The sequence below is a fragment of the Triticum aestivum genome, chromosome 1D (genome assembly GCF_018294505.1).
Source record: "Triticum aestivum cultivar Chinese Spring chromosome 1D, IWGSC CS RefSeq v2.1, whole genome shotgun sequence".
Classification (NCBI taxonomy): domain Eukaryota; kingdom Viridiplantae; phylum Streptophyta; class Magnoliopsida; order Poales; family Poaceae; genus Triticum; species Triticum aestivum.
This window is the reverse complement of record NC_057796.1, coordinates 238,872,492-238,895,094: the sequence shown is the minus strand read 5'-3', so window position 1 is coordinate 238,895,094 and position 22,603 is coordinate 238,872,492. Positions and strand designations below refer to the sequence as shown.

General features: G+C 44.4%; 1 protein-coding gene across 3 annotated transcripts; it reads right to left on the bottom strand.

Annotated features, from left to right (window-relative positions):
* Positions 1-90: 90 nt before the first annotated feature.
* LOC123181205 (folylpolyglutamate synthase) lies at positions 91-13,953 on the bottom strand. Of its 3 annotated transcripts, XM_044593460.1 has the most exons (16): positions 13,684-13,953; positions 13,464-13,591; positions 13,300-13,365; positions 12,264-12,373; positions 12,033-12,093; positions 11,784-11,867; positions 11,261-11,317; positions 10,813-10,873; positions 10,683-10,729; positions 10,455-10,532; positions 10,171-10,335; positions 9,837-10,088; positions 9,658-9,736; positions 4,480-4,635; positions 4,267-4,376; positions 91-525 (listed from the first exon to the last, which is right to left on the bottom strand). In XM_044593460.1, the coding sequence occupies exons 1-16, from the start codon at positions 13,925-13,927 to the stop codon at positions 466-468; spliced, it is 1,758 nt and encodes a 585-aa protein (XP_044449395.1). In that variant the 5' UTR covers positions 13,928-13,953; the 3' UTR covers positions 91-465. The 3 variants fall into 3 exon arrangements, with proteins under 3 accessions (XP_044449395.1, XP_044449397.1, XP_044449396.1); XM_044593462.1 differs by lacking the exons at positions 13,300-13,365; positions 13,464-13,591; positions 13,684-13,953 and adding an exon at positions 13,010-13,279; XM_044593461.1 differs by lacking the exons at positions 91-525; positions 4,267-4,376; positions 4,480-4,635 and adding an exon at positions 7,170-9,383.
* Positions 13,954-22,603: the final 8,650 nt, after the last annotated feature.

Genomic DNA, 22,603 nt, shown 5'->3' with positions numbered 1-22,603 from the left:
ATTAGTCAGTCTGTTCTCTATCTTCCAACAAGGAATGCCGGTATGAAGGATATTCGGATTTGACACAATAATTTTTGAAGAAATCGAAGCTTGGAAAACATTGTTATTCCAAGTTTGAAAATTTGCATGGTTATCCATATCATAATATAGTTCGCTGTTTGTACACTCCAAAGCAGAGCAAATATATTTGAACAAAAATGGGCTACAGTGTTGTACAAGCGCCCACATAGGCAGAAACAAAAAATGAGGTAGTACAACATGTTTGCGCCTAGTCCACGTCAGAATAAAAAGGCCTTTAAGTCTCCCATTCTTCAGCCAGGTAGTTGTATTGTGGATGCCAATCATAAAAAACGATAGGCTCCGGTGTATGGTGGTCTAGTAAACAGACACTTCAATCTGAACCTTGTATTCCAACCAAATTTACTTGAGAAATCTCGAGACATCACCAACGGGACGCAAGGAGAATCAGGTCTTAATCAATCTTAAGACATCACCAACGAGATGAAGGGAGCCAGTAACCAAGACCTGATTCAGTACACAAAAACAAACCTATAAGCATCGAGTAGGAAAGAAGTTGCAACTTGCAAGAGAATAAATACAGATACATAACACATGTTCTTAGTCATGGATTAGCAGAAATGAACAAATATAAAAGCAAACAAAAACACCAGTGTAATAAATTTTATTTTTTTCGAGAAAACACAAAGGACTCTTTGCATTTCATTTCATTGAAAAGATGAGAAGATACAAACCTCCTAGGAGGTGGTGGTTACATGGATTAGCACCCTATCAGTGAACATCCCAGTTAGTGGGAAGGACTACCCTGAGACCCAGTGAGCCAGCTTGTGCCCAACATTTGGCTTCGGCCTTAATCCTATCTACGAGTGTGGTAACCGAGGGGCGCGCATTCTCGAAGACGCACTCATTGCGCTGTTTCCAGATCATCCAAGGGACGAGCATGGCGATGGATTGCAGGCCTTTCCGTAGCGCATGTGGGGTCTGCCCTTTCGTTCGTTGCCACCAGTCCGGGAGGGTGGGCTCATTGCTTGGCGGTTGTGAAGGTATCCTCGCCCAAGCCAGCACGTCGTGCCAGGTTTGCCGCGTAAACGGGCATTCTAGGAGCAGGTGCCACATCGACTCTGGGGCCTGATCACAAAGGAGGCATCGTGGATGGTGCTGCACGCTGTCCAACACCGGTCCTGGCTGGCCAACCAGTGAAAGAAATGGACGCGGCGCGGTGCCCAGCTCTTCCAGGTAAGCTTCCAGGAGGGGCATTTCATGGATCCGTGGAAGGTTGCAGCGTAGCAAGACCGTGCCGTATAGGTGCCACTAGCCGTCCATCTCCAGAGCATTCGGTCAGGCCGGTTTGATAGGCTGATGTGCTGCACGGCTTGCCAAAGTCTGAGATATTGGCCAATCTCATGGATCCCTATCACTCCTTGAATGTCACGAGCCCAAAAGTTGCCCGCTAGGCCTGCGGCCACCGTTCTTGACTTGCATCGCCGTTTGGGAATGCATTGGTAGAGTGCCGGTGCGAGTTCACGCACGGACTGACCGTTGAGCCATCGGTCATCCCAAAACAGTGCCGTCAGTCCATCGCCAAGCTCCATGGTCGTCGATGCGAAGAACAACGCGCGCTCCTCGCGGGAAAACTGGAGGTCGAGGCCTCGCCATGCGCGGCCGTCGTCCGTGTTCGCGCGGCCGTCGTCCGTGTGGGAGAACCACATCCAGCGCAGGCGCAGCGCGAGGCCAGCATGCTCCAGGTCCTGGACCCCGAGCCCGCCGTACTCGAGCGGACGGCACACACGTCGCCAGTTGACGTGGCAGTGTCCGCCATTAGCAACAGCGCGCCCAGCCCACAAAAAGCCGCGCTGGATCTTTTCGAGCTGTCTCAAGGTCTTCTTGGGCGGCGCAAACGCGAGCAGTTGATGTATCGGAATCGCAGCAAGCACCGATTTGACCAAAGCCAGCCGCCCGGTTTTGTTCATGAGCCATGCTTTCCATGTGGGGAGCCGAGCAGCCACCGAGTCAACGAGGGGTTGTAGTTGGGCAGCTGAGGGGCGGCGTAGCGTGAGCAGGATGCCAAGATAAGTAATGGGCAGCCCCGCTTTCGCGCATCCCACCTGATCAATTGTTGCATCCGCCTCGGGGTCGCCATTGAGGGTAGTGGCGGAGCTTTTGGCATAGTTCACGCGGAGGCCGCTTGCTTCACTGAATAGGGCCAGGATAGCGCAGACGGCCTCCACGTCGCCGTGCGTGGCGTGGCAGAATAGCATCACGTCATCGGCGTACAGGGATATGGCCGGAATGTCTCGTCGGGGGTGCAGCCGCTGCAAGATGCCGGCGTCGTGGGCGCGGCTGATCAGGCGCCCAAGGACGTCCACGGCGAGCACGAAGAGCTGCGGGGATACGGGGTCGCCCTGGCGCAGCCCGCAGCGATGCCAAACTGGCGGTCCCGGCTCACCATTGATCATGATCCGAGTGCTCGAAGATGAAAGCAAGATCGCGAGCCACTCCCTGAAGCGAGGTCCGAATCCGTATTGGCCAAGAGCCTCGAAAAGGAAGGGCCAGGATAGGGAGTCGAAGGCGCGCGTTAGGTCTAGCTTGAGCATCACTCTCGGAGCCCCAAGTTGGTGCAGCAGCTTCATCGATTGCTTGACGAGGACAAAGTTGTCGTGCAGGCTCCGTCCCGGGATGAAAGCGTTCTGGTTGCGGCTAACCATGTCTCCCAATCTGGGCGCTAGGCGGAGCGATAGCACCTTCGCGAAGATCTTCGCCACAAGGTGAATGAGGCATATTGTCCGGTAGTCACGGAGTTGGCACGCGTCTGCTCGCTTTGGGAGTAATGTCAAGAGGGCCTGGTTGAGCTTGCTGAGTCCACGACCGCGCAGCTCAAAGAGCTGCTGGAAGACGTCGAAGAAGTCTTGCTTGATGATGCTCCAGCAGGCCCGCAAAAATTCCGCGGTAAATCCGTCCGGCCCCGGCGCTTTGCGGGCCGGGAGGCGCTTGACGGCGTCCCAAATCTCCTCCGGGCTGAAAGGTGCCTCGAGGTCAGTCAGGTCATGGGGCTCGATGATCTGCGATAGATCCAGCATGTGGTTGCGGGCGGCGGAGGAGCCAAGGAGATCGTCAAAGTACGTGAAGGCCGCTTGGGCCATTCCCTCCTGATCAGTGATCACTTGTCCTTCGACCACAAGGCTGAATATGTGATTCTTCTGTCGGCGGAATGAACATTGCCGGTGGAAGAAGGCTGTGTTAGCATCGGCGTCCTTGAGCGTGGTGATCCGCGCTCGCTGCCTCGCGATCGTGCGCTCGAGAGAAGCCAGCCCCAAGTATGAGATCTTGAGCTGTTTTCGCAGCCAACCTTCCGGGGGAGAGAGCGTGCGGTCTTCCTGGGTTTTGTCAAAACGCGATATGAGCTCGCGGGAGATGGCCATCTTGTCACGAATGCAACCCTTGGACTTGGCGCTCCAACTCGTCAGTGCGCGGGCAGTGCTCTGAAGGCGCAGCATGAGACGCCGGAAAGGGTCCGGGTCGAGCACCGATCCCCAAGCCGCGGCAACCGTGTCGTGGAATCCGTCGAGCCGGAGCCAGAAATCCTCAAAATGGAACCTCCGATGCGCTACATGCGTGGGCGCGCAGTCGAGGAGGAGCGGGCAATGGTCAGACACGACGGAGGCGAGGCATCTCAAGTGGCAGTCACCATGCGCGTCCTCCCAGTCCACGGTGCAAAACACGCGGTCCAGGTGCACCAGGGTGGGCGGAGTTTGCTCGTTGGACCACGTGAATCGTCTGCCATTGAGGTATACCTCCTTGAGCGCGAGGTCGTTGACGAGGCGGCGGAATCTTCCCATCATGCGGCGATTCAGGTTGCCGTTATTCTTGTCTTCATCGCGTAAGATCAAGTTGAAGTCACCGCAAAGCATCCACGGCCCGGGGCAGTCCGCGCGTATATCGCGGATCTCCTGCAGAAAGGCGATCTTTTCCTCGTCCTCTTGGGGGCCGTAAACGACGGACATCCACCACGGCGTGAATTGAACGAGTAGAAGAAGAATATATGCCAAAAAGACAAGACAATTACATACATGTGTGAATGAGGGTCAGTAAAGGATAAGTGATAACAGATCCTACAATGCCTAGAGGGGGGTAGCTAGATATGGATGGCTGGGTGAAATATTCCAGTCATCGCATGACATAATGTAGTACTGCTATGAGACATTTCAGAGAACATCACTGAAAATAATCAAATATGCCCAAAAAAATTACCTGGCATGAAGTAGATTGGTTTTGTTGAGAAGTTTCCCTTAGCCACTTAATTGCTGATGGAAGAGATTCAAAAACTAAACTAGCCCCGCTAGAACTTGTGCCATTTAGACCTGCATTGTTCCCATTGAAGTTCATCAATCATCTTTAACTCAAATGGTCGTGTTGACAGTACAACCCAGTTTGAGAACTAACTGCGACGAATTTTTAGTATACCTTTCTTGCCGCGAAGCAAGTCTTCCCAGACTGTTTGGAGCGACAACTGCCATGACAAATCAATTTGCTCTCTCCCTGGAGGTGGTGATGCATGCGAACCAAGCTTGTTATATTGCGATTGGTTTGGCACAAATAAGGCCTGGTCAAAGCAGAGGCCTGGGCAAAATAACTTGTCATTATAGAAGAGCAATGAAAGCATCCACTCAACTTACAGTACGAGTATATTGTTCATTTTGAAAAGTAAGCACAAAGAAAATTAGCCAGTGACTTCAGGCAGTCCTCAGCTTGCTGGTAGTTCATTCAACCACACAAGCAATTAAGGAAATACAAGACAGATTATCTACATGCCACGCAAATGAACAACTTCTCTTTGACGTTAAAAGCGGGGACTCTGCCCATTTCATTAACTGAAAAAAACAAGGAGTACAAGCTTATTTACAAAAGCCATAGCTAAAATAAAAGCAAAAGGTAAAAGCAAACCATTGCTCTAGTAGAAATTTGTTTCCTCCAAACACGCTGAGTGATCCTGTATAAAGCAAGGTGATATTCTTGGTTTCGTCCCGTCATTAATATTTATAAAAAGGACCCTGTATTTTTTTAACCAACCCGCACTCCGTCATGAATATGTGAGCCTCGTGAAAAGAGTAGCTACGGCTGGGGGATCGTACGGCAAAAAATCATGCGCCTAGCCCGGTCTGCGCTACTGGGCCACAGATGGGCCTTTTCGTATGGACCGTCCACACAAAAAAAATTGCCGCGCTGGGGGATCAAACTCGTGACTTGAAGTATACGAGTCGCAAGACATCTGCACCAACCAACTCAGCTGTTCATATTTACTGTTAATAATACCACCTCGCTCCTGAAGACACATAAGGACCAGTTTATATAGGATTGCAAATTCACATCAGCAAGGCGCCTTGACAACAACAGGGAGGATGGACGAGATGAATTATGGGCTGTAGAGATTCTGATCGTTAAACAGAAATTGTGGGCTGTCATGTGGGGCTATTAAAAAGGAAAGGTGTGCATCTAAGGAAACGAAATGGAATTTGTGGGCTGTGTCTTGGAGCTATTAAAAAGGGAACGGATTTAATGTCATGAAATGTGGACGGACTGCAAGAAATATATTCCATAGGATGGACGTGCGTGCACACTCAAACCAGCTTTGTGGGAACTCATGAATTTCAGTATTGTGAGCACGAACAGGGACGTGATGTGCCCAAGATTCGAACCAGACTAACTGGCCTGAACAGGATTCCAATTTCAGCATACAAAAAGTTTGTGTCCCGTCCCTCTAGCAAGGCGAGAAACGAGCCAGCAATTAGGCGGCCATCTGAGAGCGACTGGGATCTCCACTGTCCATCAGCGAGGCAAGAAACAACCCAGCGATCACTGGTGGCTAATTAAAGGCAGGGGGAATTAAAACAACAACAACAAAGCCTTTAGTCCCAAACAAGTTGGGGTAGGTTAGAGGTGAAACCCATAAGATCTCGCAACCAACTCATGGCCCTGGCACATGGATAGCAAGCTTTCACGCACCCCTGTCCATAGCTAGCTCTTTGGTTAGCTAGCTCTTTGGTGATACTCCAATCCTTCAGGTCTATCTTAACGGACTCCTCCCATGTCAAATTCGGTCTACCCCGCCCTCTCTTGACATTCTCCGGATGCTTTAGCCGTCCGCTATGCACTGGAGCTTCTGGAGGCCTGCGCTGAATATGCCCAAACCATCTCAGACGATGTTGGACAAGCTTCTCTTCAATTGGTGCTACCCCAACTCTATCTCGTGTATCATCATCCCGAACTCGATCTTTCCTCGTGTGGCCACACATCCATCTCAACATACACATCTGCGCCACACCTAACTGTTGAACATATCGCCTTTTAGTCGGCCAACACTCAGCGCCATACAACATTGCGGGTCGAACCGCCGTCCTGTAGAACTTGCCTTTTAGCTTTTGTGGCACTCTCTTGTCACAGAGAATGCCAAAAGCTTGGCGCCACTTCATCCATCCGGCTTTGATTCGATGGTTCACATCTTCATCAATACCCCCATCCTCCTGCAGCATTGACCCCAAATACCGAAAGGTGTCCTTCCGAGGTACCACCTGGCCATCAAGGCTAACCTCCTCCTCCTCACACCTAGTAGTACTGAAACCGCACATCATATGTACTCGGTTTTAGTTCTACTAAGCCTAAACCCTTTCGATTCCAAGGTTTGTCTCCATAACTCTAACTTCTTATTTACCCCCGTCCGACTATCGTCAACTAGCACCACATTATCCGCAAAGAGCATACACCATGGGATATCTCCTTGTATATCCCTTGTGACCTCATCCATCACCAATGCAAAAAGATAAGGGCTCAAAGCTGACCCCTGATGCAGTCCTATCTTAATCGGGAAGTCATCAGTGTCGACATCACTTGTTCGAACACTTGTCACAACATTATCGTACATGTCCTTGATGAGGGTAATGTACTTTGCTGGGACTCCAAGGCCCACCACATGACATTCCGCGGTATCTTATCATAGGCCTTCTCCAAGTCAATGAACACCATATGCAAGTCCTTCTTTTGCTCCCTATATCTCTCCATAAGTTGTCGTACCAAGAAAATGGCTTCCATGGTCGACCTCCAGGCATGAAACCAAACTGATTTTTGGTCACGCTTGTCATTCTTCTTAAGCGGTGCTCAATGACTCTCTCCCATAGCTTCATTGTATGGCTCATCAGCTTAATTCCACGGTAATTAGTACAACTCTGAACATCCCCCTTGTTCAGGGGGAATTAAAAGAAGGAAAGAAATTTTATATGAAGATTAAAGGCATCACTGTATGCGGCTAATTTTTTGGCTAATTGTGCAGCCCGGCGCGGTACGCCCGGCAGATGCCAGACTCAGACATGGCAAACAGAGAATGTAAATAATAAGGATTGTTCGGTAAACTGATTTGGCAGTCCCTCTTATAAATCCAAACAGAAATCAGAATGCAGAAATGAGATAGAACATAGAAGAAGAAGAAGAAGAAGAAGAAGAAGAAGAAAGCTCATGGGAAATATAACTGAAGTATCTTCTTTATTCTTTTTTCATATGGGTGTCTTTTTTTAGGGGAGAGTTGAGAACTCGGTGGCGATCCATTTGTTAATTAGAACTTAGAATTGTATGATTCTTGAATCTACACATACAGGCTAAATATTCATGGTTTTGAGTTGAAGGAAGGAGGGAAAGATTCATGAATCTGACATTTAATATTTTAAGCAGCACTCATATCTATATCTGTATCTATCTATACCTACTATTAAAGGGAACAGGTATTCTTGGTTTGGTTTAGTTCTTTTCGTTTGGTTTGAGTGCACGCTAAAGTTTCATACTGTTGGCTCGTACACAGGCTAAGCGATCTGGGCCAGGTACTTGTATGTTGATGGGCCTTTTATGGGTTTTCATAGAGACCGCGAAAAATAATTGGGTCAAAATAAATCAACATTGTGGGAATTGAACACAGGACCTCTTGTCTGGATCTTTGATGTAACAACCAACGACCTATGCGCCATTCACATTTACTAAGTCCTCATGTTTAGGGCGAGCTAATTAAGCGAATGAGCTAATTAAAGGAAGGATTGTGGGCTTAAATAAAATATTTAAACGGATGTGGCTAATTAAAGAAAGGATTACAGGTAAACCGGTGGAATAATTAAAAGAAAGATTGTGGTCTTAATAACTAGAATATTCAAATAGATGAGGCTAATTAAAGGAAGAACTTGAGGTAAAAAGGTAGGGTAATTAAAAGGAAGGATCTGTAGGCTTCAATGTGTTGGGGCTACTAAATTAGAAAAGGAAGGATTTGATTCCCGACTAAAACGGGTGAGGACGTCATGGTAATTAAAAGAAGAATTATACTTAAATGGAACCAGTGGGAGATTATGCCCGGCAAAGAAACTATGAACACGGCTAAACTGCATCGTATTTTTTTATGTTCATTTTGTAGAAGGATGCTGCGTTGCAGCATGTTCTTCATAGTGAATCCGGTGTTGTGGGACATTATGCTTGCACGAAACATCAATTTTTCCCGTTGCAACACACGGGCATATGTGCTAGTGGTACATATAGAGAGATATATTTGTTAGACTAACTATGCATGCAGATTTTTGCATATGCTATTATATTTTAAGATCCTATTTAGATAGATACATTTTTTGTATTTGGTTCAACTATAGTCTGAGACTGGTTTGATCAACCCGCAACCTGGTGTCCCGTTTGAGTGGGGCAACAATGACGTATTAGCCAATGGAGTAATGAGTAATTTTATCATAATTGATCGGTTCAGTTTTGTCAGTTTGATTAAATTATTGGGCATATCGTTCATCTCATTTCGAAGCATGTACATGTGGATATAGTACAATTCTATTATGCAAATCAACTGCACTTCGGTTGAGTCGTACATATGATTTTCTGTTTCACCATTTGATCACACTCTCCTTAAATACCGGGCAAGTCGTGTGAGTTGTCAAAAGAAGGTGTTACCAATTCCCAGGTAATCATGATGCTATTTAAGATGTTTAATTAAACATCATCCTGTGCTGCGAATTTATTCCATGTTTGTTTTATTCTGCCGCGGATCAAAATGACGGAGTAAACATCTCTTCTCTCACTTTCAGAGCACAGTTGGTCCTCAATTTGAAAACCGACAAAGGTGACTTCTTCCTTATTCACGCCTTGATGCACCTTTTTTCGTGTTCAATCTCACCTGAGAGCAGTGCATCGATACAACAGAGTTCTTATTCTTGCCCTTTAGGAGCAGGCTACCGTTAACAAAAAGTGAGGTGAATTACGGTGGTAATCCGAGCAAGGACACGATGGATAATAATATATACAACATCCTGAGAGGTTGAAAGGAGCGGCTGGCGTCCGAGCTGCAAAAGGGCTCCAAGACATGAGCATCGAGTTTTGCAACACAGGAAAGCGGCCATAGAAAAGGAAGATGAGTGGCAACATGAAGATGAGTGCCATGTTAAAATAGAGTATGTGAAGGTCAGGAGGGGGATCGTCAATGCTAATTTGTTTACAGATCTATGATTTTTCCTCCCGTTGCAACGCACGGGCATGTTTGCTAGTAACTACAAAATGAAATAGTTGCATTGTTCAAGATCATTATTAATACATCAGCAAAGAATTATGTTGACGTACCTTTCTGAGCACATGTATCTAGAAGACGTGGAAGCAATATCTGAGGATCTCTTACTGACATGCAATTGAACAGGAGAATCTGAAAGCATCCCACAAGAGAATGTGTGTGTGTGTGAGAGAGAGAGACCATTTAAACATTGCTTTAATCCGAGAGGCTGCCACTGCAAGGCATAGCATACCTTCTTAGAATTGATACCACTACGAGGCTGCTCCAAAGGACCTGGTTGTGCTGCATCCTTTTTCGTAACATGGGAAAACCACTTTGCGCATATTTCCATACTTTCTGGGCTATGTGCCCCGTCCAAATAGAAAACTAAGGGACAACTGGTGTCCTTACATTCTGAGCTCACTTGTAGATCTGGGACAATCTGTGCTCGGCCTTGCAAACAAGCAATTGATAGCCCTTTGATGAACTGATCTGGTAAGGTGCCCTGCACTCCATGCTAACATGATTAACTGATCCTAACACATCCTTTTGCGGAAAATAAATAAATGCCAGTTTGGAGTACTTACATGATCTTTGACATGTATTCTGTCCAAATGTCCTTGCCTCTCAAGCCAGGTATTAGCCAATGCAACTGCAAGGCCTGCATTCATGTACTGGTGCTCACCATGCAGCCCAAGAGGTTGATCTTCTAATTGCCGTGGGTCCAAAGGTGGAACTATTCGGATAGAAACCTTTAATGAATTTAAGTTTCATAAATTAACTGGACCAAACTATAGTCATGCTCATTGCAATCAGAATGTGGCAGGCAGAGAGGCGACCAAAAGAATGTGTAGCACGGAATATAACATACACCCAATTCAGAAGCTCTCTGCTTCAGTACAGACATTGCCACCTCTGGTTGTGGAACTGTATAGGCTGGAACTCCCTTCTGTGTTTTGATAAAAAAAAAGTCATGCAGGTACAAAACAACAGTCAAATTTAGTTACAGAAGTTGTCAGCTGAAGGAGATAGGAGCAAAGCAAACATGTTACATTCTCCTAAAAAATATGTTAAGGAAAAAAAATAGGTCGAGAGAAACCTTCAATATTCCAGCCTTCTCCCCAGCAATTTCTACAAGTGAATTTCCTGCTCAAGCATTGGCAACATGAATGAAACCAGTTTACTACGGATGCAAAGGATTTATTTTTTCATTCAGTTTCATGACTAACCAAGAATTTCCATGTGATCGTATCCGAGGGAAGATATCCCACAAACTACAGGTGCTTTTACCTGCAAAAGTTTCAATTTTCACAGCAGTTATGCTCTCCAGTCTTTTAAGTCAAGATGTTGACGGTGATCTCAACGGGCTAAAATAGGAAGAAAGATAAGCTTAGTATGCATTCCAAACAGATTCTAGATATCTTACAGGTGAACTTAGGTTAAACGAACTACATGACTGTCATTCTGCTATAGTTTGCACTGTGATCTCCGACCAGCCTTTTTGCAGCTCAAGTACATATGCAAGTTTAGTATTAAAATCAGAACCAAAGTGAAGTATCAAAAGGACAACATGTGCTGGTGTATGAGCTTTCTTTTTGGTTGGCGATCATGTCATACAGACACTTCATATTAATGTGGATTATTTAACTACAAAATGATCATAGAAATGTCACAAACCACATTTGTTGCATCATATTTCCCTCCCAAACCGACCTCCAGCACAGCTACATCCACCTGCTTAAACACACAACACAAAAAATGAGTACATTCTAGGAAACCATCATAAATGCAGTTCTGAAAATAGAGAAGTATACCACAGGCTCATCTACCTAGAAAATCATGATGCCTTTGAATAAACCTACCTGATAACTGACCCTTTCACAGTTCAAATTACCAGTCATATGACACCCGTCAGTAACATAGGCTACAGACAGTTCGAGTGAAGATGAAAATTATAATGGAGGTGGGTACTGGCAGCCTTTTTACAGAAAATAAAGCCATTTTCTTTCATAAGCGTACAAATAATCTGCATAAGCGTACAAATAATCTGATACACAATGAGCCAATGTCCACAATATCTAGCCTTTAGATGGGAAAGTCTTCAAAATTCACATATAAGAAAAGGCTCAAACATGTATTTATCTAGATTCATGACAAGAGTGAAAGCTTGTCGAACAATAAGTATTCGAAAAGTATTAACCTGCTCATCTGAAAAAATCTTGAATGCTAGCAGCGCAAGGAACCTAAAGTAGGCTGGCATTGGAATATCATCACCAGTTTTGACCTGAAACGTAAACAAAATTCACCACATTAATGGGTGTTTTAAGGAAAGTATCAAAGTTCACGAAAAGAAATAATGCAGATTCTACTAGTATTTATTTCATATAGTCCCACTTCAACATGATACAGCCGCAATGGCATCATATGAAACAAAACAGGTGATATTTACCTTCAATTTGTTCCAGCACCACCAGAAATACCTAATGAACTTTTCTTCTGAAATGTCCAGCCTGTAACCTCACCAGAAAAAAAGGGTAATAGGTAAGTACAATGATGCATAGTGATAGGACGAATTAAATAAGTCACTCAACAATAGTAATTCCCTCAAGTCTAATTATAATGAGAAGCAACTAAAGACTTCATTTTAAAAAATGTAGCATCACAGCAAAGAGAAAAGTACCCATCAAGCCGAAACCGCTCACGGACATCGATCAAGTGTGGAGAGGTGAAAAGTCCAGTGCGGAAACCACATGATCGAAGAATTGACTCGGCAAATGTGCATGTTGAACCCTGACGGATATAAAAAGCCCAGAGAAGTTAACAGCCGCTCTGCTGCAAAATTTTCTTTGCAAGAATATTACAAAGGATAGACTCAGTAAGTGCGCACAAAAACAATGAGAAAGTGCTATAGTCTGTTTACATTGTTAGATATCACTAGGTCATAGTCCATTATCACAAACAACTAGAAACACGACACAGACTACAAAATTACAAACACTTCATTAAAATAAGCAAGGCCTCAGGTAAAGGCTACTTCAGCAATTATGTTAGTTTCTAAAGTAAACTGCTTGATGCCAACTTGTATTACTCCGTGTTTCAAGCCAGATGAGACACGCATAAAAAACAAAGGCAATCCAATGTTTTATTTTCCTTTTCTTTTTTGAAAAAAAAGTAGGGGCGCTGTCATTCATTCAGAGGAACAAAGTTCTAAAAGTATAGGGGGGAGGGGGGCTCGGTCGCCTCGGCAAAACAAAGAAGCAGGCTGTCTACCCGTTGGCTTAAACACTGCAAGACACACAATAATGCAAGATATCCTCTTGAGTGAGGAAAGAAATCCCCTCGGCATCTAAGAAGTCATTTCATTTCTAAAAATGTGTCTGTTCTGCTCCTTGCAGACATTCGACCAAACATATAACAGTGCGGCACCTGCGTAGAGTCTTGGATGAAGGCCCGAGGTTGTGCCCCCACCAGCGTCCAGGGAAGATTGAGACAGAGGCAGAGGGGCAATGTGGTCATCTTGCCAATCCAACGTCTCACGAGAAAATAGAGTTGAAATGCAAACGATGTAGATAACACTAGTTCATACAGTTACAACTATTGCTGTGCTTGGTTACCAATAAACTAAAACCGCAAGCCTAAACCCATCCAGAATTCCAGAACAGTTCAAATCTTAACCCAGCAACGCCATCCCTAACGCTGCATCCAGCTGTACTCACCTTCCCTTTGGTCCCGGCGACGTGAACCACCTTCAGCCGCGCGATGGGCTCCTCCAGCTCCAGTATCTGCAAACCAAACCAAACCAAACCAAACCAAACCGCAATCAGAAACAACAGAACAAGCCACAGATGAATCGAACATACCGCCGTCGCAGCAACACCACCTGCAGGTACTTGGCCATGAGCTCCCACTGGTTGCCGCGGTTGCCGGTGTCCGCGCGCACCTTCTGCTTGATCAGCGACGCCAGGCACCCCAGCACCTCCTCGTACTCCGCCGACCCCGTCGCCGCACCTGCGCTCACCCCCCACGCACCGCCGCATCATTCGCTGTCCCCAAATGGAGCAGAGAGGAAGTTTCTGTTTCGGTCCGGTTCGCGAGCTTACCTGCCTGTGCGGCGCCGGCCATGGCGCGGGGGAGGATGAAGGATGGGCGGAGGGGGCGGGCAGGGCTAGGGGCGAGCGGGTGGGGAGGCGGAGAGTGGAGCGAGAGTAGGCGGCGGAGGTGGGCGAGGCGAGGTGCCGGCATGGCGAGGGAGGAGGAGGCGGGTACTGGTAGTTTGGTGGTGGTCGGAGTGGCGGAGCGCTTCGGTGGTGCGGGTCGTGGGCTCGCGCCGCCGCTCGCGCGCATCGCTCACCCACCAATCGTGTGATGTGGAGCGCTCAGCTTCCTTTATCGCCGTTGTGTTGGGTTTTGGGTTTTTTCGGGAACGCTGTGTTGGGCTCTAGCGCTGTGCGGGAGAAACAGCAGGCCTCATTTCTTTATAGTTTTGGGCTTAACAGGTTACTACGAGGTAGCGTAGCCCATTATTTGAAGCTTTTTCCCGCAATCCTGGCCCATGACATGCACCGATTGTGAAGGAAATTACGGGAGCTACTATGCGTTCGGAAGCGCCTATAGGGCGCAGCACGCGCTGCGAAGGAAGCGGGCGCGCACCCCCCGCTCCCCTTCTGGGCCGGCCCATGTGTGGCCGGGACTCCACCTGTTTTTTTGCGGATGTTTCCTTTTTCTTTTTTTTCTTTTCTTTTTTTCTTTTTTCAATAATTCGGGATATCAAAAGGTCCTAAATTTCAGAAAATTTCTAATTTTTAATAAAACAATCATGATTTCCAAAAATATGCTCGGTAATTTAAAAATTGTTCATGAATTTGGCAAAAGATCTTCACAAATTTAAAAAATGTTCATGAATTTAAAACAATGTTCATGATTTCAAAAAAATGTTCCTGAAATTGAAAAATGTTCACAAAATAAGTAAATCATGATTACAGAAAAGTGCTCTGAAATTCAAAAACTGTTCACGAATTTGTAAAAAAATATTCACAACCTTAAAAAATGTTCATAATTTAAAAAATTCAAACAAATGTTCGCTAATTCAAAAAAAGTTCACGAATTTGGGAAAAATGTTCACGATTCAAAAAAAGTTCACGAATTTGGAAAAAAATTCACGATTCATAAAAGTGTTCGCTAATTCTAAAAGTGTTCACGAATTTGCAAAAAATGTTCATGATTTTGAAAAAAGTAGTCTTTAATTTTAAAATTTTCATTATTTCAAAAAAAATGTTCATGATTTGAAAAACATGTTCATGACTTAAGAGAATGGTCACAAATTTCTTAAAAAATTGTTGATGATTTCAAAAAGAATGTTCGTGTGTTTTTTAAAAATGTTCATGATTTAAGAGTAACGATTTAGTAAAAATAAAACCACGATTTTGGAAAAAATGTTCATCATTCAAAAAAATACGATTTAGAAACAAATCGCAAATTAATAGATTTTCAGAAATTGAAAAACAAGAATAAAAATGAAAACATAAAAGTAAAGAAAAAATGAAAAGAAAACAGAAAAGGGAAAAGAAAAACCAAAAGAAAAACATAAAACCCGGTTCAGGGAAGGTTCTAGAACCTTCCCAAAACCAGTTGGGGTTTAACCCCGAAATGGGCCAGCCCATAGAAACAGCAGCGGGCGAGGGGGGGTACGCGCCACGGCTCTCGCGGGCGCGGTACGCGCCGTATAGGATCCCCGTATGCATTCAGCTGATTTCTCCAAATGTGAATTTATTTTCGAGGGTCGATCTTTGAACTAGGAGGTTCATAATTTAGCGAAATTTTGTAGTTCTCTGGAAACTGGCCGCCATGTGTGGCTTGGGGATCCCCATGATCCTCTTATTATTCCTGTAAACCTTGTTATCATTCAATAAAGTGTGGTTTATGGGCTCAATTTTTTTTCTAAATATCACATTTTTGGGGGCCAAAAAACACCTTTTTCCTATTTTTCTGAGAAAAAACACACATGTTTTCGAGTTGAGGTTGTTACACACTATATATATGAATAATAAATGTGTAAAGGAAAATGAGCTTGATGGGTTGTCCTATGTATGCCCCTGACTCTGACAATGTCTTGCTCCGTCCTTGAACATGTCACCAAAGTTCATAGTTGAAAATGTCTTCCTATCATCGTCCATTTTTTTCTCCTTTGGGCATTGGCTATATCCCGCGAGCCTTCTTCAGCATTGGCAGGATGAGCTGCCTTTCGTTGTCGCCCGAGAATGCATGTGTCACCATTTCTTGGGTTTTTTTCTTTGACAAATCTAACCCTATGTTCAGTGCCATGCTTGAGGGATGATAGCCCATGGGGTTTAGTGATGTGGTTGTAACGCTTGTGTTAATGAAGTAGCGCTGATATTTGTAATCTCCACATTAGGATGGTTGGCACCGATTAAAGTTGGAAGGACACTTCCTACAACTATTATTACATTTGAATGAGAGCATGAGTTCATTTTTTTCATCTTCTTCCATGAAAACATAGTGAAAATAGCCTATACAATACAAGGCTCCTTCCTCGCAAAAAATATAATACAAGGCTCTGATAGTTTTCTGTGGACTTGCATTCAAGCCCACACAATGAGAAGGCGTGTGTGAAGCATCCATGAATAGCAAATTGATAGCGTTATTTGTGATACTGGTTGAATGCTCATGGGTTGCAATGGGAAAAATTATAGATCCAAATGTATGCCATTTTATGCATGTGATTTCAATTAATACAGAGGTCGATTCTCTCCCGCTTCTTTCATCATTGGATATCGTCATGTCTCCTTAACCACCATCACCTTGCAAGAAAACATAGTAAGATATTTCGCTTGAGCCCTACTACCACTTCACTTCCATTCTATTCACCCCATTATTCTAGCATTGTCACCGCTTCAAAAGTCTAGTCCATTGTATCTCTAATTTACAAATGAAATGCTTCTAACCTATCGTGAGAGATAATGGCATGTTAATTTTCTTATTTACAAGATGCATGTAGTGCAATGACATGTTTGTGTCTCCTTATTCTTTGATGAAAACAAATAAAACGGTTTCGTGACCACGAGAAATGTAAAGAAAAGTAATATGGTGTATATCTGAGAAAAATCAAACTAAAACAAAGGCCTGACTACAAAATGGACATTTCCTTATACTTCTCCATTTTCATGCTAAGCACATTGTCCAACGGTGTTTCGTGATTTACAAATTTTGAAGAAAATATGCCCTAGAGGCAATAATAAAGTTGTTATTTATATTTCCTTATATCATGATAAATGTTTATTATTCATGCTAGAATTGTATTAACCGGGAACTTGATACATGTGTGAATACATAGACAAAACAAAGTGTCCCTAGTATGCCTCTACTAGACTAGCTCGTTAATCAAAGATGGTTAAGTTTCCTGACCATAGACATGTGTTGTCATTTGATGAACGAGATCACATCATTAGGAGAATAATGTGATGGACAAGACCCATCCGTTAGCTTAGCATAATGATCGTTAAGTTTTATTGCTATTGCTTTCTTCATGACTTATACATATTCCTTTGACTATGAGATTATGCAACTCCCGAATACCGGAGGAACACCTTGTGTGCTATCAAACGTCACAACGTAACTGGGTGATTATAAAGATGCTCTACAGGTGTCTCCGAAAGTGTTTGTTGGGTTGGCATAGATCAAGATTAGGATTTGTCACTCCGAGTATCGGAGAGGTATCTCTGGGCCCTCTCGGTAATGCACATCACTATCAGCCTTGCAAGCAATGTGACTAATGAGTTAGTTGCGGGACGGTGTATTACGGAACGAGTAAAGAGACTTGCCGGTAACGAGATTGAACTAGGTATGAAGATACCGACGATTGAATCTCGGGCAAGTAACATATCGTTGACAAAGGGAATAACATATGTTGTTATTGCAGTTTGACCGATAAAGATCTTCGTAGAATATGTAGGAACCAATATGAGCATCCAGGTTCCGCTATTGGTTATTGATCGGAGATATGTCTCGGTCATGTCTACATAGTTCTCGAACCCGTAGGGTCTGCACGCTTAACGTTCGATGACGATTTGTATTATGAGTTATGTGTTTTGGTGACCGAAGATTGTTCGGAGTCCCGGATGAGATCACGGACATGACGAGGAGTCTCGAAATGGTCGAGAGGTAAATATTGATATATTGGATGATAGTATTCAGACACCGGAATGGTTTCGGGACGTTTCAGATATTTATCGGAGTACCGAGGGGTTACCGGAACCCCCCGGGGAAGTAATGGGCCTTCATGGGCCATAGGGGAGAAGGAGAGGGGAGCCCGCAGGGTGCCCCCCCCCCCCCCGCCCAAGGGAGTCCGAATTGGACAAGGGAGAGGGGGTGCGGCCCCCTTTCCTCTTTCCCTCTCCCTCTCCCTCTCCTTCCCTTTTCCCCTCCGATAGAAAGGAAAGGGGGGGGCGACTAGGATTGGGAGTCCTAGTCGGTTTCCCCCCTATGGCGCGCCCCTAGTGGTCGGCCTCCTCCTCTCCCTCCTTTATATACGTGGGCAGGGCACCCCTTGGAGACACAATAATTGTTCCAAGCCGTGTGCGGCGTCTCTCTCCATAGTTTACTCCTCCGGTCATAGTGTCGTAGTGCTTAGGAGAAGCCCTGCGCAGACCACATCACCATCACCATCACCACGCCATCGTGCTAACGAAACTCTCCCTCGACCCTCTGCTGGATCAAGAGTTCGAGGGACGTCATCGAGCTGAACGTGTGCTGAACTCGGAGGTGTCGTACGTTCGGTACTAGATCGGTTGGATCGTGAAGACGTTCGACTACATCAACCGTGTTAACCTAACGCTTCTGCTTTCGGTCCCTCTCGTTGCTATGCATATCCTAGATAGATCTTGCGTAATCATAGGAATTTTTTTGAAATTGCATGCTACGTTCCCCAACAGTGGCATCCGAGCCAGGTCTATGTGTAGATGATATGCACGTGTAGAACACAAAGAGTTGTGGGCGATAATAGTCATACTGCTTACCACCAATGTCTTATTTTGATTCGGCAGTATTGTTGGATGAAGTGGCTCAGACCAACCTTACATGACCACGTTCATGAGACCGGTTCCACCGACAGACATGCAACTTGTTTGCATAAAGGTGGCTGACGGGTGTCTGTTTCTCCAACTTTAGTTGAATCAAATTTGACTACGGTCGGTCCTTGTTAAAGGTTAAAACAGCACACTTGACAAAAAATCTTTGTGGTTTTGATGCGTAGGTAAGAACGGTTCTTGCTAGAAGCCCGTAGCAGCCACGTAAGACTTGCAATAACAAAGTAGAGGACGTCTAACTTGTTTTTGCAGGGCATGTTGTGATGTGATATGGTCAAGACATGATGAGATATACGTTGTTGTATGAGATGATCATGTTTTGTAAAAGGTATCGGCAACTGGCAGGAGCCTTATGGTTGTCGCTTTATTGTATGAAATGCAATCGCCATGTAATTGCTTTACTTTATCACTATGCGGTAGCGATAGTTGTAGAAGCAATAGTTGGCGAGACGACTACGGCGCTACGATGAAGATCAAGGTGTCAAGCCGGTGACGATGGAGATCATGAAGGTGCTTTGGAGATGGAGATCAAAGGCACAAGATGATGATGGCCATATCATGTCACATATTTTGATTGCATGTGATGTTTATCTTTTATGCATCTTATTTTTCTTAGTATGGCGGTAGCATTATAAGATGATCCCTCACTAAATTTCAAGGTATAAGTGTTCTCCCTGAGTATGCACCGTTGCTACAGTTCGTCGTGCCGAGACACCACGTGATGATCGGGTGTGATAAGCTCTACGTTCACATACAACGGGTGTAAGACAGTTTTGCACGTACATAATACTCGGGTTAAACTTGACGAGCCTAGCATATGCAGATATGGCCTCGGAACACTGAGACCGAAAGGTCGAGCGTGAATCATATAGTAGATATGATCAACATAGAGATGTTCACCATTGAAAACTACTCCATCTCACGTGATGATCGGACATGGTTTAGTTGATATGGATCACATGATCATTTAGATGACTAGAGGATGTCTATCTAAGTGGGAGTTCTTAAGTAATATGATTAATTGAACTTTAATTTGTCATGAACTTAGTCTTGATATATTTTTTTGCATATCTATGTTGTTGTAGATCAATGGACCGTGCCACCGTTCCCTTGAATTTTAATGTGTTCCTAGAGAAGGCTAAGTTGAAAGATGATGGTAGCAACTACACAGACTGTGTCTGTAACTTGAGGATTATCCTCATTGCTGCACAGAAGAATTACGTCCTTGAAGCACCGCTAGGTGCAAGGCCTGCTGCAGGAGCAACTCTGGACGTTATGAATGTCTGGCAAGCTAAAGCTGATGACTACTCAATAGTTCAGTGTCCCATGCTTTATGGCTTAGAATCGGGACTTCAAAGACATTTTGGACGTCATGGAGCATATGAGATGTTCCAGGAGTTGAAGTTAATATTTCAAGCAAATGCCCGAGTAGAGAGATATGATGTCTCCAACAAGTTCTATAGCTGGAAGATGGAGGAGAACAGTTCTGTCAATGAACACATACTCAGAATGTCTGGGTACCATAACCACTTGACTCAGCTGGGAGTTAATCTTCCTGATGATAGTGTCATTGACAGAGTTCTTCAATCACTGCCACAAAGCTATAAAGGCTTCGTGATGAACTATAATATGCAAGGGATGAACAAGACGATTCCCGAGCTCTTCGCAATGCTAGAGGCTGCGGAGTTAGAAATCAAGAAGGAGCATCAAGTGTTGATGGTTAACAAGACCACTAGTTTCAAGAAAAAGGGCAAAGGGAAGAAGGGGAACTTCAAGAAGAATAACAAGCAAGTTGTTGCTCCCGGGAAGAAGCCCAAGTCTGGACCTAAGCCTGAAACTGAGTGCTTCTACTACAAAGGGACTGGTCACTGGAAGCGGAACTGCCCCAAGTATTTGGCGGATAAGAAGGATGGCAAAGTGGAAGGTATATTTGATATGCATGTTATTGATGTGTACCTTACTAATGCTCGTAGTAGCGCCTGGGTATTTGATACTGATTCTGTTGCTCATATTTGCAACTCGAAACAGGGGCTATGGATTAAACAAAGATTGGCTAAGGACGAGGTGACGATGCGCGTCGAAAATGGTTCCAAGGTCGATGTGATCGCCGTCGGCACGCTACCTCTACATCTACCTTCGGGATTAGTTTTAGACCTGAATAATTGTTATTTGGTGCCAGCGTTGAGCGTGAACATTATGTCTGGATCTTGTTTGATGCAAGACGGTTATTCATTTAAATCAGAGAATAATTGTTGTTCTATTTATATGAGTAATATCTTTTATGGTCATGCACCCTTGATGAGTGGTCTATTTTTGTTGAATCTCGATCGTAGTGATACACATATTCATAATATTAAAGCCAAAAGATGCAAAGTTAATAATGATAGTGCAACTTATTTGTGGCACTGCCGTTTAGGTCATATTGGTGTAAAACGCATGAAGAAACTCCATACAGATGGGCTTTTGGAATCACTTGATGCTTGCGAACCATGCCTCATGGGCAAGATGGCTAAGACTCCGTTCTCCGGAACAATGAAGCGAGCCACTGACTTATTGCAAATAATAATACTGATGTATGCGGTCCGATGAGTGTTGAGGCTCGCGGCGGGTATCGTTATTTTCTGACCTTCACAGATGATTTGAGCAGATATGGGTATATCTACTTAATGAAACATAACTCTGAAACATTTGAAAAGTTCAAAGAATTTCAGAGTGAAGTGGAAAATCATTGTAACAAGAAAATAAAGTTTCTACGATCTGATCGCGGAGGCGAATATTTGAGTTACGAGTTTGGTCTTCATTTGAACCAATGTGGAATAGTTTCGCAACTCACGCCACCTGGAACGCCACAGCGTAATGGTGTGTCCGAATGTCATAACCGTACTTTATTAGATATGGTGCGATCTATGATGTCTCTTACCGATTTATCACTATCTTTTTGGGGTTATGCTTTAGAGACGGCTGCATTCACGTTAAATAGGGCACCATCTAAATTCGTTCAGACGACACCATATGAACTGTGGTTTGGCAAGAAACCTAAGCTATCGTTTCTTAAAGTTTGGGGTTGCGATGCTTATGTGAAAAAGCTTCAACCTGATAAGCTCGAACCCAAATCGGAGAAATGTGTCTTCATAGGATACCCAAAAGAAACTGTTGGGGTACACCTTCTATCATAGATCCGAAGGCAAGATATTCGTTGCTAAAAATGGATCCTTTCTAGAGAAGGAGTTTCTCTCGAAAGAAGTGAGTGGGAGGAAAGTAGAACTTGATGAGGTAGTTGTACCTTCTCTAGAATTGGAAAATAGTTCATCACAGAAATCAGTTCCAGTAATGCCTACACCAATTAGTGAGGAAGTTAATGATGATGATCATGAAACTTCAGATCAAGTTACTACCGAACCTCATAGGTCAACCAGAGTACGGTCCGCACCAGAGTGGTACGGTAATCCTGTTCTAGAAGTCATGTTACTAGACCATGACGAACCTACGAACTATGAGGAAGCGATGATGAGCCCAGATTCCGCGAAATGGCTTGAAGCCATGAAATCTGGGATGGGATCCATGTATGAGAACAAAGTATGGACTTTGGTTGACTTGCCCGATGATCGGCAAGCCATAGAAAATAAATGGATCTTCAAGAAGAAGATTGACGCTGACGGTAATGTTACTGTCTACAAAGCTCGACTTGTTGCAGAAGGTTTCCGACAAGTTCAAGGAGTTGACTACGATGAGACCTTCTCACCCGTAGCGATGCTTAAGTCTGTCCGAATCATGTTAGCAATTGCCGCATTTTATGGTTATGAAAGTTGGCAAATGGATGTCAAAACTGCATTCCTTAATGGATTTCTTAAAGAAGAGTTGTATATGATGCAACCAGAAGGTTTTGTCGATCCTAAAGGTGCTAACAAAGTATGCAAGC

What these genes read in the sequence shown, in the direction of transcription:
- LOC123181205 (XM_044593460.1), bottom strand. Translation starts at nt 13,927, where the DNA reads ATGCGCGCGAGCGGCGGCGCGAGCCCACGACCCGCACCACCGAAGCGC. An exon ending in GAGCGGTTTCGGCTTGATGG is followed by an intron (nt 12,094 to 12,263) that starts GTACTTTTCTCT and finishes GTGAGGTTACAG; the next exon opens with GCTGGACATTTCAGAAGAAA. An exon ending in AGAAGGCTGGAATATTGAAG is followed by an intron (nt 10,533 to 10,682) that starts GTTTCTCTCGAC and finishes ATCAAAACACAG; the next exon opens with AAGGGAGTTCCAGCCTATAC.